Source organism: Rhinatrema bivittatum, chromosome 8 (genome assembly GCF_901001135.1).
Source record: "Rhinatrema bivittatum chromosome 8, aRhiBiv1.1, whole genome shotgun sequence".
NCBI classification, from domain to species: Eukaryota; Metazoa; Chordata; class Amphibia; order Gymnophiona; family Rhinatrematidae; genus Rhinatrema; species Rhinatrema bivittatum.
In genome coordinates, this window is record NC_042622.1 from 3,035,516 (window position 1) to 3,050,666 (window position 15,151).

At 49.6% G+C, this 15,151-nt stretch overlaps 1 protein-coding gene across 1 annotated transcript; it reads left to right on the plus strand.

Moving 5' to 3' along the window:
- On the plus strand, nucleotides 1–8,649 carry BCL2L1 (BCL2 like 1). The gene is made up of 2 exons (XM_029611607.1): nucleotides 1–564; nucleotides 7,758–8,649. The coding sequence occupies exons 1-2, from the start codon at nucleotides 142–144 to the stop codon at nucleotides 7,893–7,895; spliced, it is 561 nt and encodes a 186-aa protein (XP_029467467.1). The 5' UTR covers nucleotides 1–141; the 3' UTR covers nucleotides 7,896–8,649.
- Nucleotides 8,650–15,151: the final 6,502 nt, after the last annotated feature.

Genomic DNA, 15,151 nt, shown 5'->3' on the forward strand with positions numbered 1-15,151 from the left:
GCGCCCCGCCCCCTGGGCTGCCGCGGGCGGTGCCTCTCCCTGGATAAGAGTGCGGGCCCGTGGGCTCGCGCAGCGGGATGGAGCCTTCGCCGCCCCCGGGCTGAAGGGGGAGGGCCCGACGGACATGGGCTCGCCGCGGTCATGGCGGACGTGAGCAGGGCCCTGGTGCTGGACTTTGTCTCGTACAAGCTGCGGCAGAAGGGGCACGCGTGGCCGGGGCTGCCGAACGGGAGCCCCTCCTGCCAGGCGGAGCCGGTGAAGCGGGCCCTGCAGCAGGCGGGGGACGAGTTCGAGCTCCGCTACCGCAGGGCCTTCAGCGACCTGGCGGCGCAGCTGCAGCTCAGCGCCGAGTGCGCGCAGCAGAGCTTCCAGCAGGTGGTGACCGAGCTCTTCCGGGACGGCGTCAACTGGGGCCGCATCATCGCCTTCTTCTCCTTCGGGGGGGCGCTGAGCGTGGAGAGCGCCGACAAGGGCATGGGCGCCCTGGTGCCGGACATCGTGGGCTGGATGAGCGCCTACTTCAGCCAGCACCTGGAGCCCTGGGTGCGGGACAATGGAGGCTGGGTAAGGCGGGCCACTCCCCCTCCCTTCCAAGCCATGGCCACCGGGGGCGGACCGTGATGCAGCTCTCGGGGTCTCCACCCCACGCCTCTCCAGTCGCTCCCCGGGTTTGCCACCTTTTCTGCAATCGAAGCTTTTGCGGTAAAAATGCCAATGCAGCCCTTCCCCCATCCCCAGCTCCGGCTGCACGCACGCTTTCTCTCTAGTGCAGGAGCTCATTGGCCTGTGGCATCGAGGGCCCGGGAGAGGTGGACGTCCACTTTGGACACGTTTCTTTTATTATTCTTTAGTGCTTGTTTTATACCGGCATTCATGATACCGATCATATCATGTCGGTTTACAAATAACCGGGGTTGGAGCCTAACTAAGTATTAACGTGGTATAGAGAAGACGGATATCAGCTCCCCTATCCCTGGTGCAGATGCAATAAGGGGATTAGTGTCCAGAACAAATGTCCAAACAAACACCTAGCTAATAGCACTCATATCTAAATGCCATGCAGATTACCTCCAATGCCAAAAATTGCTGGTTGACCAATACACCCTTATCAATAAGGAAAATTTAACACCACCTGATAAGTCTCAGTTGAGCATATGAAAAAATTAAAACAAAACCTGGTCTCTGTAGTTCCTATGACTTAGTACTGCTTGTGCTGCATAAGAACATAAGAACAGGCCTTACTGGGTCAGACCAAGGGTCCATCAAGCCCAGCATCCTGTTTCCAACAGTGGTCAATCCAGGCCATAAGAACCTGGAAAGTACCCAAAAACTAAGTCTATTCCATGTTACCATTGCTAATGGCAGTGACTATTCTCTAACAGCTCGATCCAGTATCGTCCGCTCGAGGATTGCCCGTCTGTAACGTGCTCGTAGCGCACAATTCGGGCGCGCAAGGCAGTTCGGCGATACAGTGTCCAGTTTCACGCGTCCGTATCGCTTCTGAAAACAGACGCATAACCCTTTCCGCACCCGGCATGTAAATGAACGAAAAAGCTGTATAATGAAGGAATTAGCTATTCCCCTGCGATACTGTAACGGGCGCTGATATTATCTCCTCCGTAACCCGCTGTTCTGCCGCGGCCTTAACCTGCTAGTTTACCGCCTCCCCCTAGTAGGAGTTAGTGTAGTGTAGTGTAGGGTAAAAACATTGCTTACCCGCCCTGGTCCCGTCCGGTCTCCTGCAGCCCCGTCCGGACGGGACCAGGGCAAAAAAAAACAAACGAAAAAGTAGCAAGGCTCGGGCCTGCTATGGTAAGTGTAAAAAGTGTAAAAAACAAAAAACCTGTGTGTTATATAAAAAATAAAACAATTTTAAATACCTGTCGGAGGGCCGTGGGTCCAGGCGGCCGGTGGGCGGCGGGCAGCCATCAGCGGCATCCGGTAGTCCCTTCTCCCTTCCTCCCTCCCCTGCCTGGATGAGCGCCAAAATCGCACGGGCGGGTCGGCAGCGGGGGGGGGGCGGCAGCAGGATCCGGGAGCGGCGGGTAGGCAGCAGCGGGGTCCGGGGCAGCGGGGGGGGCGGCAGCAGGATCCGGGAGCGGCGGGTAGGCAGCAGCGGGGTCCGGGGGTGGCAGCGAGATCCGGGGAGCCAGCAGCGGCAGCATGTTCGATCGCGCAGGCAGGTAGGTGGCAAAGTAAAGATGGCCGCCTGCACGGGAAAATCGTGCAATTGGCCGCTGAAGACGTGACGTCACAACGTTTGGCGTCACGGGGTGTGACGTCACGTCTTCAGCGGCCAATTGCACGATTTTCCCGTGCTGGCGGCCATCTTTACTTTGCCACCTACCTGCCTGCGCGATCGAACATGCTGCCGCTGCTGGCTCCCCGGATCTCGCTGCCACCCCCGGACCCCGCTGCTGCCTACCCGCCGCTCCCGGATCCTGCTGCTGCTGCCCCCCCCCCCCCCCCCCGCTGCCGCTGCCCCTGCCCCCCCGGACCCCGCTGCTGCCTACCCGCTGCTCCCGGATCCTGCTGCCGCCCCCCCCCCCCCCGCTGCCTCTGCCCCTGCCCCCCCGGACCCCGCTGCTGCCTACCCGCTGCTCCCGGATCCTGCTGCCGCGCCCCCCCCCCCCCCCCCCGCTGCCGACCCCGCCCGTGCGATTTTGGCGCTCATCCAGGCAGGGGAGGGAGGGAGGAAGGGAGAAGGGACTACCGGATGCCGCTGATGGCTGCCCGCCGCCCACCGGCCGCCTGGACCCACGGCCCTCCGACAGGTATTTAAAATTGTTTTATTTTTTTATATAACACACAGGTTTTTTGTTTTTTACACTTTTTAAACTTTTTTACACTTCCTGGTGCCTGTCATTTCAAATGTCATTTGAAATGACAGGTACCAGCGCAACCCATTTTACTGTATAGGCGCTGTTACAGCGCCTATACAGTAAAATGGGTTGCGCGGGCATAACCCTTCCCTAACGCTTCACAGCCGCGGCATGCATTTGCATGCGATTAGAGGAGAGTATTGGGGAGTTAGTGAAGAGAACTGTGCGTGCGGGGAGGAAGGGTGCGCCTGACACTACCTCACTGTTTTTACCACGGCCTTACTGGATCGAGCCGAAAGTGAACTTAATAGCAGGTAATGGACTTCTCCTCTAAGAACTTATCCAATCCTTTTTTAAACCCAGCTATACTAACTGCACTAACCACATCCTCTGGCAACAAATTCCAGAGCTTTATTGTGCGTTGAGTAAAAAAGAACTTTCTCTGATTTGTTTTAAATGTGCCACATGCTAACTTCATGGAGTGCCCCCTAGTCCTATTATCCGAAAGAGTAAAATTAGGGGAAAATGTAGCTGCTCTATTATGAAAAAAACAAAAAACTTGTGAGCACATGATATATACGTTGCAGGTGTGTGTGTATATGGTGTATGTCAGTTATCTGCAACCGGCTAAAACATGCTTTTGTTTTCCAGCCTGCACATAGCCACACGTCCTGGGCTCTCGATGCTTTTGAGCGATAGGGCCACCAAATTTTAGCTAACCATGTCCTCTTTAATACTGCGTCTCATTAAAATATAGCATCACATACCCAGGAGAGATGGCTGTGTGTGCATGTAAAAACAGGGCTGTATGTTTTTACATGCATGATATTGCATTGGCATGTCAGAGGGCTGGTTTGGGTGCTGTGTAGAGCTTAAGGCAATGCATTGTTGCATCCTTACTTTCCATATAGACCTGGCTGTCCCTTGCTAAATGTGTAAACCCCCTGCTGCCTGACTCTGCTTGAGCCTCCACAGTTGTCTGAGCTCTACCTTTGTGTTACTGGATGCAGATAGTTGGCAGCAGCTTGCTTTTCATGGCTCATGCTAAGTGGCAGCCCTCTGGTTTATGTACCTGTAGGCGGATGTTCAGGGCTTTAGAATTTGTTTAATTGCTGTGGGTGCCACACACCCCTGTATGGCATCAGCTGTGAGCTCACCAATGCACCACTGCTGCCTGGGAGATCAGGAACATAGGAGGTCTATTATAAGTAACTCGCTGAAAAGCAAACAATCTCCAAGCACTTAGGAATGAGAGGAATGCAATTGTGTTCAGACTCTCCCTGAAGTGGGGTGAGGCCCGGTATTCTCACTGATCCAATCCATGGGACAGGTGAATCTTGCAACACAGCCAGAGACAAATCATCCTCTTGCTGAGCAGGGCTCTCCATGGGATAATTATAGTGATTGCATAGGATGGTCTGTGGGATAGAGGATGTTTATCTACACTATAACCCCTGGAAAGTGACTAACGGAGTGCTGTAGAAGCAGGGCTACGCCTGTATGGGCAAGATAATGAATCAATAGGTTTGGGGATTACGGGGCTAAGATTTTGTGCCGCCCTGCTTGTCCCATATATTTACAGGTTGCATCAGCCCCGACACCACAAGCACCGTTCTCAGACCTGGTGAGGCTGTGTCCAGCCCCCCTTCCAGGAAATGACGATGGCTCGGCCCAGCTGCAGGAATTCTACACGTATAGGGGTCCCCTCACTCCTACTACCAAAACCTCCATCGCTTAACAGGGGATGCTAAATTAGCTTTTAAGGCACAGGAAGAGCTAATGCACCTATTCCATGATCCCTCAACAAGGAACCAGGGGCAGTGAGTTCTTCCGGTCCCCCCAGCAATGACAGGGTGGTAGGGGCGATGCAATTCCCCTGTCCCCTAATTAGTGACCATTATTCTCCCTCCCCCTCCCTTAAGGGAGGGGGATGTACCCTGTCTGCTGAGATTAAGCGGTGCACCCAAGGAGGAAACTGCAGTGCGCTGGGAAGGCACAACTCTTGCAAGTCACTCAGTCACGCTCTTCCTTCTGGTTACATTAATGTGGGGACTCCTCCTCTGCACCGTTCTTACATTTGGATTTCATCCCTGAGAGGGAGGCTTGGATCTGGGCTGACAGAGGGGATAGGGAGGAATTTCATTTATTTTATTCGACCTGAAGCAAGTATGGGCTACAGATGCTAGGAAGTGAATTCTGTTCATGGGGAGGGCGGGCCTGAAGAATTGGGCTTATGTTAAAGGAAGAGATGGGCTGTGCGTGGTAGGGTGCAGTCGGGCTGCTGGGCCTGAAGGATTCACTCTGCACTCCCATCTCCTACTCTGCTGCCTTGTCTGGGACTCCCACCTTGCTCCTGCCACCCCACACCCCTTCCTGCACAGCACGATATGACGCCACTTCGGCACAACTAATTCATCTCCTGCTGCCTCTATTTTGCTTTCTTGGAAACTGGATTCTAAAAATTCTTAGAATTACTTTTGAGATTTTGTTCAGAGTACAGAGAGATGATATAACTTGGTGTGACTGCGCACTCTGCAGCTTTCCTCTCTGCACACATCTGCAGAAGGTGCAGTTGCAAAGGTTAAAAGTGTTCAACAGGCTTGGACATTGTTTAAAAATACAATCCTAGAGGCGCAGTCCATATGTATTCCACGCATTAAGAAAGGTGGAAGGAAGGCAAAACGATTACCGTCATGGTTAAAAGATGAGGTAAAAGAGGCTATTTTAGTCAAAAACCTTCAAAAATTGGAAGAAGGATCCATCTGAAGAAAATAGGATAAAACATAAGCATTGTCAGGTTAAGTGTAAAACATTGATAAGACAGGCAAAGAGAGAATTTGAAATGAAGTTGGCCATAGAGGCAAAAACTCATAATAAAAACTTTTTTAAATATATCCAAAGCAAGAAACCTGTGAGGGAGTCGGTTGGACCATTAGATGACCGAGGGGTTAAAGGGTCTCTTAGGGAAGATAAGGCCATTGCAGAAAGACTAAATGAATTCTTTGCTTCCATGTTTACTAGTGAGGATGTTGGGGAGATACCAGTTCCAGAGATGGTTTTCAGGGGTGATGAGTCAGACGAACTGAACGAAATCACTGTGAACCTGGAAGATGTAGTAGGCCAGATTGACAAACTAAAGAGTAGCAAATCACCTGGACCAGATGGTATGCATCCTAGGGTTCTGAAGGAACTAAAAAAGGAAATTTCTGATCTATTAGTTAAAATTTGTAACCTATCATTAAAATCATCCATTGTACCTGAAGACTGGAGGGTGGCCAATGTAATCCCAATATTTAAAAAAGGCTCCAGGGGCGATCCGGGTAACTATAGACCAGTGAGCCTGACTTCAGTGCCAGGAAAAATAGTGGAAACTATTCTCAAGATCAAAATCACAGAGCATATAGAAAGACATGGTTTAATGGAACAAAGTCAGCATGGCTTTACCCAAGGGAAGTCTTGCCTCACAAATCTGCTTCACTTTTTTGAAGGGGTTAATAAACATGTGGATAAAGGTGACCTGGTAGATGTAGTGTATTTGGATTTTCAGGAGGCGTTTGACAAAGTTCCTCATGAGAGGCTTCTAAGGAAAAGTAAAAAGTCATGGGATAGGAGGCGATGTCCTTTCGTGGATTACAAACTGGTTAAAAGACAGGAAACAGAGAGTAGGATTAAATGGGCAATTTTCTCAGTGGAAAAGGGTAAACAGTGGAGTGCCTCAGGGATCTGTACTTGGACCGGTGCTTTTCAATATATTTATAAATGATCTGGAAAGGAATACGACGAGTGAGGTTATCAAATTTGCAGATGATACAAAATTATTCAGAGTAGTTAAATCACAAGTGGATTGTGATACATTACAGGAGGACCTTGTGAGACTGGAAGATTGGGCATCCAAATGGCAGATGAAATTTAATGTGGACAAGTGCAAGGTGATGCATATAGGGAAAAATAACCCTTGCTGTAGTTACACAATGTTAGGTTCCATATTAGGAGCTACCACCCAGGAAAAAGATCTAGGCATCATAGTGGATAATACTTTAAAATCGTCGGCTCAGTGTGCTGCGGCAGTCAAAAAAGCAAATAGAATGTTAGGAATTATTAGGAAGGGAATGGTTAATAGAACGGAAAATGTCATAATGCCTCTGTATCGCTCCATGGTGAGACCGCACCTTGAATACTGTGTACAGTTCTGGTCACCGCATCTCAAAAAAGATATAGTTGCGATGGAGAAGGTACAGAGAAGGGCAACCAAAATGATAAAGGGGATGGAACAGCTCTCCTATGAGGAAAGGCTGAAGAGGTTAGGGCTGTTCAGCTTGGAGAAGAGACGGCTGAGGGGGGATATGATAGAGATGTTTAAGATCATGAGAGGTCTTGAACGAGTAGATGTGACTCGGTTATTTACACTTTCGGATAATAGAAGGACTAGGGGGCACTCCATGAAGTTAACAAGTAGCACATTTAAGACTAATCAGAGAAAATTCTTTTTCACTCAACGCACAATAAAGCTCTGGAATTTGTTGCCAGAGGATGTGGTTAGTGCAGTTAGTGTAGCTGGGTTCAAAAAAGGTTTGGATAAGTTCTTGGAGGAGAAGTCCATTAACGGCTATTAATCAAGTTTACTTAGGGAATAGCCACTGCTATTAATTGCATCAGTAGCATGGGATCTTCTTAGTGTTTGGGTACTTGCCAGGTTCTTATGGCCTGGATTGGCCTCTGTTGGAAACAGGATGCTGGGCTTGATGGACCCTTGGTCTGACCCAGTATGGCAATTTCTTATGTTCTTAAGGGAACAAATGTGAAATGCTCTCATATCTTTTCCTTGTCTGCCTGTTTATTTTCACAGCGCTTTGAGGGGAGAGGCTCATGGTGAGCAGGGATAAAAGCTGTGGCTGATTCCTGCCTCTGAATACTTTTTTGTCTTTTGCCTGACAGGATGCATTCGTGGAGCTGTACGGAAATAATGCTGCAGCCGAGAGCAGGAAACGCCAAGAGACGTTTAGCAAGTGGCTACTGACTGGACTCTCAGTGGCCGGTATCCTGCTGCTGGGGTCTTATCTAAGTCGGAGATAGAGGGTGATCCCATGTCTGAAATGGATGTGCTGGCAGACTGGCTGGTTCCCAGATCCTTGTATCAGAAGAAGATGCACAGCCTGTCCTGCCAGGGTGAGCTGGTGGCTGGGACCAGCTCCCCACACCCTGGAATTGCTTTTAATTTGCACAGCTGACTGGAAAGGGGAGTGACTGATCCAAGCTTCTCCCATAGGCAGAGAAGGAGGTGCTCTTGCTGGACCAGCCAGAGATATTTATCTAACCTGCTGTTAGTCTCCACTGAGAGAGCCCATCACTGGTAGAAAGCTCTTCCTAATTCTCCCCTTCTGCGCTTTGAGTCCTCTCTCAGCCCCTGCTCTTACCCCATTGTGTGCTTGCTCACGCTGGTGGGAAACCAGGGCTGGATCAGCCTCCATGGGCTTGAAAAATGCCCTCAAGTCACCGCTGTTGTCTGAGGCTGCAAGTGAGAGAGAGAGTTCTTCAGCTCCTCTGCTGTGTGATCCGGTCTGAGCTCTTACTGTACTATTTCTGTTTCTAATCATCCCAGTATGCTGTCTGTCTGTCCGTCCCCCCCTTACTATAATTCCTTTCAGTGCAATAGAGCAGGTCTGTTGCATCTGTCCTTGAATTTTATTCCATTTTATTTCCAGCCATTTCTCTTACATGTGGTATCCTTGTGCATTCTTCTCACCTTGTCTGCTGTTCAAAGTAATAAAGGTGCTGAGCAGTGCTGGAAGCAGGCCCTGTGCCTGACGTGGAGCCACCGGGAATGTAACTTTGGCATATTTCCTTTATTTAATGTTTGCTGTGCTTTTTTTTTTTTTTTAATTTGACAATTTGTATTCTTAATATACCAAATAACAGTACATCAGCTTGAAAAAACAAACAGTAAAGAGTCCATAACATCGGATTGCTCCAATCCCAAAGGCAATCCCTATCGTGAACCACCCTCCCCCTGACAGAGTAACATTACATACAGCGATCTGTCCATCTGCCCCCTGCAGTTACACAGGTGAAGAAATGTGTAGCATACATCCACAGTCTGTCTATTGGACTAAAAAACATCAGAAGTGGCATAGAGTACCGCAAATAATACACAGTTGGTTAGTGTTAGGAGCTGTATTAGAAAATGCTTACACCATAGGAAGGTAGACCTATCATGGGTAGTGCGATATCAACCCAATGGCAAATCAGAATGAGGGCGGACTATCCCAGGCCAGCATTGAAAGGTTTCCAAGTGGAGGTAAAAGCAGCCAGCCGGCGATGCCTAGCCGCAGTCAGGTGGGCCAGACGATGATACGAAGAGAATTTCGCTTTCACCTCCTTGAGCGATGGGACCCTCCCAGATTTCCAGTTGGTTGCTATGAGACTACGAGTGGCGATGAACAGTTGACTACAAGCCCGGTGGTACTTCTCAGGCACCAGGGTGGGAAAATCATATAATAAGGCCACCCGAGCGCTGGCAGCAATATCCAGGGCCAGTAAGCTACCCAGCCAGGCAAAAACTTCCTTCCATAAGGAGGCAACGGTTGGGCAGTGCCACCAGATATGTAAATATGTGCCCACCGCACCACATCCTCGCCAGCATTCGTCTTCAATGAGGGCATAGAATCTATGCAATTTGGCCGGAGTATGGTACCACCGATATATTATTTTAAAACAGTTTTCCTGGAGCTTAGCGGATATTGAGCATTGTGTAGCCTGTTTCAAAATAACACTCCCAAGTTTGTGGCCCCAACTGCATATTCAAATCCGTCTCCCATTGTTTGACAAATGTACACTGTTCAATGCCATTAGGGAAAAAAAGCTGATAAAGCTTGGAAACGGCGCCCTTTAGAAAATCGCAATACAGAAAATAAGACTCAATGATAGACCTGCCCGGTCGCAGAGAGCCTGTGCGTTGCAATGAGCGAATAAAATGGGTGAGTTGTGCATAAGCTAGAAAACTCAGGGGAGGGAGATTATATTTAAGAGCTAATTGCTCCACTGGCTGTATTGACCCCTGAGAGATAAAATGCCCTATGGTGAAGATCCCCTTTTCCCGCCAATCGTAAAAATGAGGGGAGGTGTTGCCAGGAATAAACCTTTCATTAAAGGCCAAAGACGATTGATAAAAATAGTGGAAGTCTCCTGGGAGCTGTTTGCGGGTCTGCCCCCATACTCTCAACGTAGTCTCCAAGGCCCAAGGGATGCATTGGACGGGTCTCCAGACATCCCGCGGTTGCCATGGCATAGCTGTGATTGCCATCTGCCCAACCATAGCCTGTTCGAGTTGGGCCCACTGCTTAGGAAATTTGGTACGCTTGAGGTCCAGGAGAGCCCGGAGTCGAGCTGCCCGATAGTACCGCAGTAGGCAAGGGACCCCCAGGCCTCCCTGTTGCCTTGGTAAAAAGAGAAGAGCACGAGGTAGCCTGGGGGGTCGCCAAATAAAATCAAAAATCCAGCATTGCCAATTACGGAGAATGGAAGCAGGAATGTAAACTGGTAAGGAGGAGAACAAATACAGGAATTTTGGCAAGATACTCATTTTTACAATAGCAATTCTGCCCAACCAGGAGTACGGGCCCCGATTCCAACGGCTCATATCAGTGGTAATCTTGGCAGCAAGAGGCACATAGTTGATGTGAAATAAGTCAGACAATTGGGATGATATTCGCACTCCCAGATATTTAGTATGAGATTTCGCCCACTTAAAAGGAAAGCGATCCTTTAACCGCTGCACCATCTCCGAGGCCAGGTTAATATTAAGGAGCTCTGATTTGTCTAGGTTTACCCTTAACCCCGACACGCCACTGAAGGCATCTAGTTCCTGCAGGGATGACAGTGGGCCAGACAGAAAGAGCAAAACATCGTCCGCAAATAAGGACAGCTTGTACCTGTGGCCCCCCACTTCCAGACCCTTAATTTCCAAGGACTCGCGGATTCTAACAGTGAGAGGTTCCAAGTAAAGGGCAAACAGTAGGGGCGATAGCGGGCACCCCTGTCTGGTGCCTCTACCAATTTCAAAGGGGGGTCCGTAGCCATTGTTAACCTTTACCCTCGCTTGTGGGCTAGAATAAAGCCGTTGGATCCACTGGAGGAAGTAAGGTCCAAACGCCATATTTTGCAGGGTAGAAAATAAAAAGGGCCAGTGTACCAGGTCAAACGCCTTTTCGGCGTCCAATGAGAGCAACGCTGCTGGTATCTTATTTCTGTGTGCCCACCACATCAGATGTAGTACCTTACGGATATTATCCGCGGCCATGCATTGGGGCACGAAACCCACCTGGTCACTGTGTATAAGTGAGGGAAGGAAACTGTTTAGTCGGAGGGCCAGGATCCGGGCAAGGATTTTGAGATCTACATTAATTAATGATATTGGCCTATAAGAGGAGCACTGTGTCGGATCTCATCCTGGCTTCGGTAAGACCGTGATGCCCGCCACATTAGCTTGAGGTGCGATTACGCCCTCCTCCCGTAAACTGTTAAAAAATTGCGTCAAAGGCCCAGTGATAGTATGAACGCATTTCTTATAATAAATACCAGATAAGCCGTCTAGGCCTGGTGCCTTACCCGGTTTAAGAGTCTTAATGGCCGCTGATACCTCCTCTTCCGTAATGGGGGCTTCTAATGCTTGCTGTTGATCCGAGGTAAGGCTCGGTAGCGCAACCGTTTGTAAATATTGGGCAATGTGGTCCGGGCATATCTCAACATTCGCTTGGTACAGTTGGCCATAGAAGCTCGTGAAGGCTTCCCGTATGCCCTTAGAGGCTGTTAACATGTCACCCTTAGAGTTCTTAATTTTAGCTTGGTGTTACGTGCCATCTTGGCTTTTAGGCTACGGGCCAGCAAGCACCCAGCTTTGTCTCCCCCCTCGTAATAGGCTTGCTTTGTAATCTCCAGGGTATGTAGTAGCTGGGCATTATCAATTTTATAGAGCTCCGTCTTAGCAGCTAGCAATTTTTGATAACACCTTGGGGAGAAGGACCTCATATGCTCTTGGGAAAGGAGTCTAATTTTATGCAGTAAAGCCCCCCGAGCTTGATGCTGCCAGCGTTTGCAGGCTGTCGCTCTGGAGAGTAAAAGCCCTCGAGCGAACGCCTTGGAACAGTCCCAGATTATGCCGGGGTTAACATCGGGGGTAACATTGAGCTGAAAGTATTCAGAGAGTTGGGCTTCAAGCTTCTGAACAAAGGAGGGGTCAGAAAGGAGGGATTCATTGAGTCTCCAGAAACATGCCCCCCGGTCAGCATCACTAATGTCTATATCCAGAATAACAGGGGCACAGTCAAACCAAGAAATAGCATCAAGATCGGTTTTAGAGACCTTATTGCCCAGCTGCTTATCTACGAGAAAATAATCTATTCTAGAGTAGCTGTCATGCGGAGGGGAATAAAATGAATAAGATCGTGACGGGGGGTGCCGAACCCGCCAGATATCTATAAGAGACCAGTCCTCCATCAAAGCCCTCATTTGCTTTCGAGCAGCCTGAGGCGTGTGAGAGCGTGGCGTCGAGGAATCTAATCCCTGCTGCAGGGTGATATTGAAATCGCCACCTAGGATAATAGAACCCTCAGCGTGAGTTACCAGTAACTCCTGTATTTCTTTCAAAAAGGGCCCATGAGCCGTGTTGGGGGCATAGATAGTAACCAAAGAGTATACCTGGGAACCCAGCTTAAGTTTCAGCAATAAATGTCTACCGTTGGGGTCGGCAACATGGGACAGGTATTCATAAACCAATGAGGCCGATAACAATATCCCCGTCCCCGTATATTTAGCGCCCCTGGTGCATCCTGCATGATACACTGTTGGGAAGGACTTATGATCTAATAAATAGCTATGATGGTTCCGTAAGTGGGTTTCTTGCACATATACGATATCTGCCTTTTGGCGTTGTAATTCCTGCCTGAGGAGTAGACGCTTCCTATAGGTGTTTAATCCCTTCACATTGAGTGTAACTATTCTAACCATAAGGAAAACATATGATACATAGGTCGTCTCTGAAAGGTACTCTGACAGGCCTTACCACATAATAATAGAGTGTGGAAATATTGACTAGACTGAGAAGGCTCCAAGCCTCTGTCGGGGGTCTGGATGGACTGTGTAACCTGCAATAACATGGAAGTAGCCCTGTCTCTAGTGGGTATGTAACAAAGAGCGTCCGCTGACTTAGCACACGGACCTCCACCCAGGGGGTACCGAGGAACACCGCTGGAGGCCAACGTCCAGCCCCCCCCCTCCCAAGCTCTGCACAATAAAAGAAACAAATTAGCAAATAACAACAAGAAACTTACTAAACAGTCTATCTGGGTGCATGAGCACATGAATATAGAATCTAGTGAAAAATGCTAGAGTTATAAGGATGAACACAGACTGATTCTCACGATCTGGGAAAAAGGATAGCAAAAAACCGGCCCTGCATTTAAGAGCAACATATAGCAAAACCAGTACCAACAAGTGTCCAGAAGTCCACTCAAACCAATCATCCATGCTCAGAGGATTGTTGGGTGACTGGTGTTGGCTGCCTCCTCAGTCGTCCCCTGCCAGCTCCTGGTCGACGCCATCTTGGAGTCGCATCGGGCAAATTCTGCTTGGTCATGGTGGCTGCAGTGGTGAACGAGTGAGCCAGGCCTGCCTCCTTAAAGTGATGCGCCACATCCGCCAAAGATTTGATTTTATAGGAGACCCCGTTGTGTTGAAATAAGAGGGCAAAGGGAAATGCCCACCGATAATTGATCTCTTCCCGGCGCAATACTGCAGTGGCTTCACGCAGCTGAAATCGCTTTTGAAGCGTGGAGGGCGCCAGGTCGTTATAGAAAGCGACAGAACAACCTTGCCAGGTCCAGCCGGGGTGCGCCCGCGCCAACGAGATGATCTCCTCTTTCTGTTGGTAATTTAAAAATTTTAGCACAATGTCCCGCGGTTGGTTATCTCTCCTCTGGCCTAAGGCCCGGTGCGCTCGCTCTAGCACTATAATGGGATCAGACTGCGCCTCATCCGAAGGAGTTTTATGATCCAAAATAAGGGCTTTACAAATGGCCGCCGCCGTGTGCATGCAGTCCAGGAACAAGTCCGTTTCCGGCACGCCGCGAATGCGGAGGTTAGAGCGTAGGGCTCGATTCTCTAAATCCTCAATCTTTTCCTGGAGCGATTCCACAGTAAGCAATGTCTGATGTGTGTGACCAGTGAGCGATTCCAAATCGGCACTGTGGCCATCCATTCTGGTATCCATGTCATCCACGCGGCGTCCGAGGGAGTTTAGATCTTCCCTCAAGTCGGCCATGCTAGCTAGGAGGTCCGCCTTATAATTTTTCAGGTCCGCTCTTATCTCACAGAACCAGGATCTGATTTCAGATCGGGTGGGGATATCCGGGTGCAGACCTCCAGCTGCCCGTTCTTCCACGCCTTCGTGGCCGGTTTCCATCATGGCAGGCTCCTCTGAGTCATCCCACTGTTGCAGGCCCTGCTCACTGCCCTCATCCGGTGGGAGATCATCGGCGATTTTACTGAAGGAGAAGCGCTTTAAATCGGCGGCTCTCTTTCTCGCAGCCATCCTAGCCCCATCTGCCATGAGTCCAGTGAAGCGTACTACCGAAACCGGCCCAGATAGAGTCCAATTGTAGGCGATTTAAGAGCTTTGGGAAGGAGCACAGCGAGCACAGCTTTTATGCGGCCATCTTGCAGCGCTGCTCAATAGCGCCCCCCGTTTGCTGTGCTTTTATTTGTGCTGTTGTCAGTGCTGTTTTCTGTGCAGGTTTCCTCCTTGGCCTGAGAGTAGATGGCTCTGTACATTTACATGCAGGCTCCTCCAGGTGCTGCTGGGTAACTCTCATGCATTGCGGGCTCCTCCAGGTGCCGCTGGGTAACTCTCATGCATCTTATTAATAAAGGTGAGCGTTTACATGCGGGCTCCTCCAGGTGCCGCTGGGTAACTCTCATGCATCTTATTAATAAAGGTGAGCGTTTACATGCGGGCTCCTCCAGGTGCTGCTGGGTAACTCTCATGCATCTTATTAATAAAGGTGAGCGTTTACATGCGGGCTCCTCCAGGTGCTGCTGGGTAACTCTCATGCATCTTATTAATAAAGGTGAGCGTTTACATGCGGGCTCCTCCAGGTGCTGCTGGGTAACTCTCATGCATCTTATTAATAAAGGTGAGCGTTTACATGCGGGCTCCTCCAGGTGCTGCTGGGTAACTCTCATGCATCTTATTAATAAAGGTGAGCGTTTACATGCGGGCTCCTCCAGGTGCTGCTGGGTAACTCTCATGCATCTTATTAATAAAGGTGAGCGTTTAC

Bases quoted from the DNA above. Each gene is read 5' to 3' on its own strand.
- BCL2L1 (XM_029611607.1), top strand. From the start codon at position 142: ATGGCGGACGTGAGCAGGGCCCTGGTGCTGGACTTTGTCTCGTACAAG. The intron at 565-7,757 runs GTAAGGCGGGCC...TTTGCCTGACAG, and splicing joins TGCGGGACAATGGAGGCTGG to GATGCATTCGTGGAGCTGTA.